The sequence below is a fragment of the Pollachius pollachius genome (genome assembly GCF_949987615.1).
Source record: "Pollachius pollachius genome assembly, chromosome: 13".
Taxonomy (NCBI): domain Eukaryota; kingdom Metazoa; phylum Chordata; class Actinopteri; order Gadiformes; family Gadidae; genus Pollachius; species Pollachius pollachius.
The window spans coordinates 8,309,879-8,311,861 of record NC_136946.1 but is presented as its reverse complement, the minus strand read 5'-3'; the positions used below and the strand labels follow the sequence as shown (position 1 = coordinate 8,311,861).

Below are 1,983 nucleotides of genomic sequence, written 5' to 3'. Positions count from 1 at the left end.
CTTCCTGCATAGGGGACGCTTGTCTGAAGTGTGTTTCGCCTAAAAAAAATCCTGGATCCAGTTCTAGCAGGGTGGATTTAGAGCACGGGACTGCTTTTCTGACACAGTGCATCGGTACACTGCTGCTCCTCGCGCCTCCTCCTCCTCCTCCTCCTCCTCTCGTGCTGACCGGACAGTGGTTCGCGGACGCGGAGACTTGAATAGCGATAGTGGAAGTAGAGGCTCGCGAGGCTGAGCAAGGGGAGCTGTCCGGTGCTGAAAGAACAAGGCGGGCTGCGCGAGAAGGAGAACGCTTCCGGCCGCTCCATTTAAGGCAGTCACATTTCAACCATGCCCGCGCGACGACCCTACAGAACATTGATCCTTATATCTCTTTTATCTCCTTCTCAATGTTGACTTCCGGAGCCTCACACTGAGTCTTCACACCGCGACGCCCAGCACGGATTTTTTTTAGCACGAAAGACGAAACGAGAGGAAGAGAGAGAGAGGGAGAGCGAATACGAAATAATTACACGTGGTGTTATTATATAACTATTTACAAAAAAGACCCACGGTGCAGTTTGCTTGAACAAACACCAAGAAGAAGAAACTATGTATCATCCGTTGGTGGAAACATTTAAAAAGACATAAGAATTCGACAGTGAAGATATTTCGTTTTGAGCTTAAGTTTTCGGGTGTGCGACATCAAGAGCTGACTCGGCTGCTGTGTGAGTGTGTTTGTGAGTGTGAGACTGTGTGTGAGTGTGTGTGTGTGTGTGTGTGTGTGTGTGTGTGTGTGTGTGTGTGAGCGTGTGTGTGTGAGCGTGTAAGCGTGCCGTGTATGTGCGTTGGAACCACCGCTCCGCCACCATGCCCCGCTCTTTCCTCGTGAAGAAAGTCAAGTTGGATGATTTCGCGGCGGCCGACCTGGAGAGCGCGTACGGCCGCAGAGAGGAGCACACGCTCAGCCTGCGTTTCCACCACCATGACAAAGGTTAGCGTCAACCCCAAACGCACGCCCGCGCGTGTACACACACATACACACACGCACACACACACACACGCGCGCCTATGCACGCACCTATGCACGTTCAGACGCACGCACCCTAGCAAGCCAGCGCACGCACGCACGCAAACACACACACACGCGCGCGAACACGTTCATACATAAATTGACGCGCGCACGTAGACAAACCCAGTAGGCTACAGAGATTGTATCATTGTACAAGGCGACACGATATGAGTGAATAATTACAAGTAACCTATGTATGCACACTCAAACGGCAGCATATAAGCACAAACACCATACATATTTTTATCTTCTGTAAGACATTAAAATACCAAGTTTCACAGAAAGAAATAAGTGAGAGAATGAAAGAGAGAGAGAGAGAGAGAGAGAGAGAGAGAGAGAGAGAGAGAGAGAGAGCGAGGGAGAGAGAAGGAGCAAGTTTGTAAGGGAGGAGGGGTCAAATTAAGGTCAAAACCCACATCCTGGTGTTTTTCTCCCATTTCAAGGTTCACCCAGTATTACAGTATAGAGCATTACAGTGTAGAGAGAAGGGCATGTTTGTGTGTGTGTGTGTGTGTGTGTGTGTGTGTGTGTGTGTGTGTGTGTGTGTGTGTGTGTGTATGTGTGTATGTGTGTATGTGTCTTTGTAAGTTAATATGTGAGTGTGTGTGTGTGTGTGTGTGTGTGTGTGTGTGTGTGTGTGTGCATAAATTAGGTGCTAAATGTAAAACAGTGAGGCTAATGTTACATTCTTGAGAGCCTGCATTCTGAATCAACTAGTTAATGTTAATAATCAATCAATATCAACCAATATTATTAACAATCTGAGACATTACATTACTCCATGCCCAACATTGATGGTTAAAGACCAAACCAAATTATGGTTGGGTTTGTTTGAACTGTGTGTAGGTGTGTGTGTGTGTTTGTGTGTGTGTGTGTGTGTGTGTGTGTGTGTGTGTGTGTGTGTGCGTGCGTCTTCTTGTGGTTCACAGTAT

At 47.7% G+C, this 1,983-nt stretch overlaps 1 protein-coding gene across 1 annotated transcript in view; it reads left to right on the top strand.

Moving 5' to 3' along the window:
* Positions 1–849: 849 nt before the first annotated feature.
* LOC307084459 (transcriptional repressor scratch 1-like) overlaps positions 850–1,983 on the top strand; it is a gene marked incomplete at both ends in the record, with an annotated part of 7,531 nt that continues 6,397 nt past the window's right edge. Inside the window, one exon of the mRNA XM_079748854.1 lies at positions 850–973. Coding sequence (XP_079604980.1) covers positions 850–973 — 124 coding nt within the window. The remainder of the gene's footprint in view (positions 974–1,983) is intronic.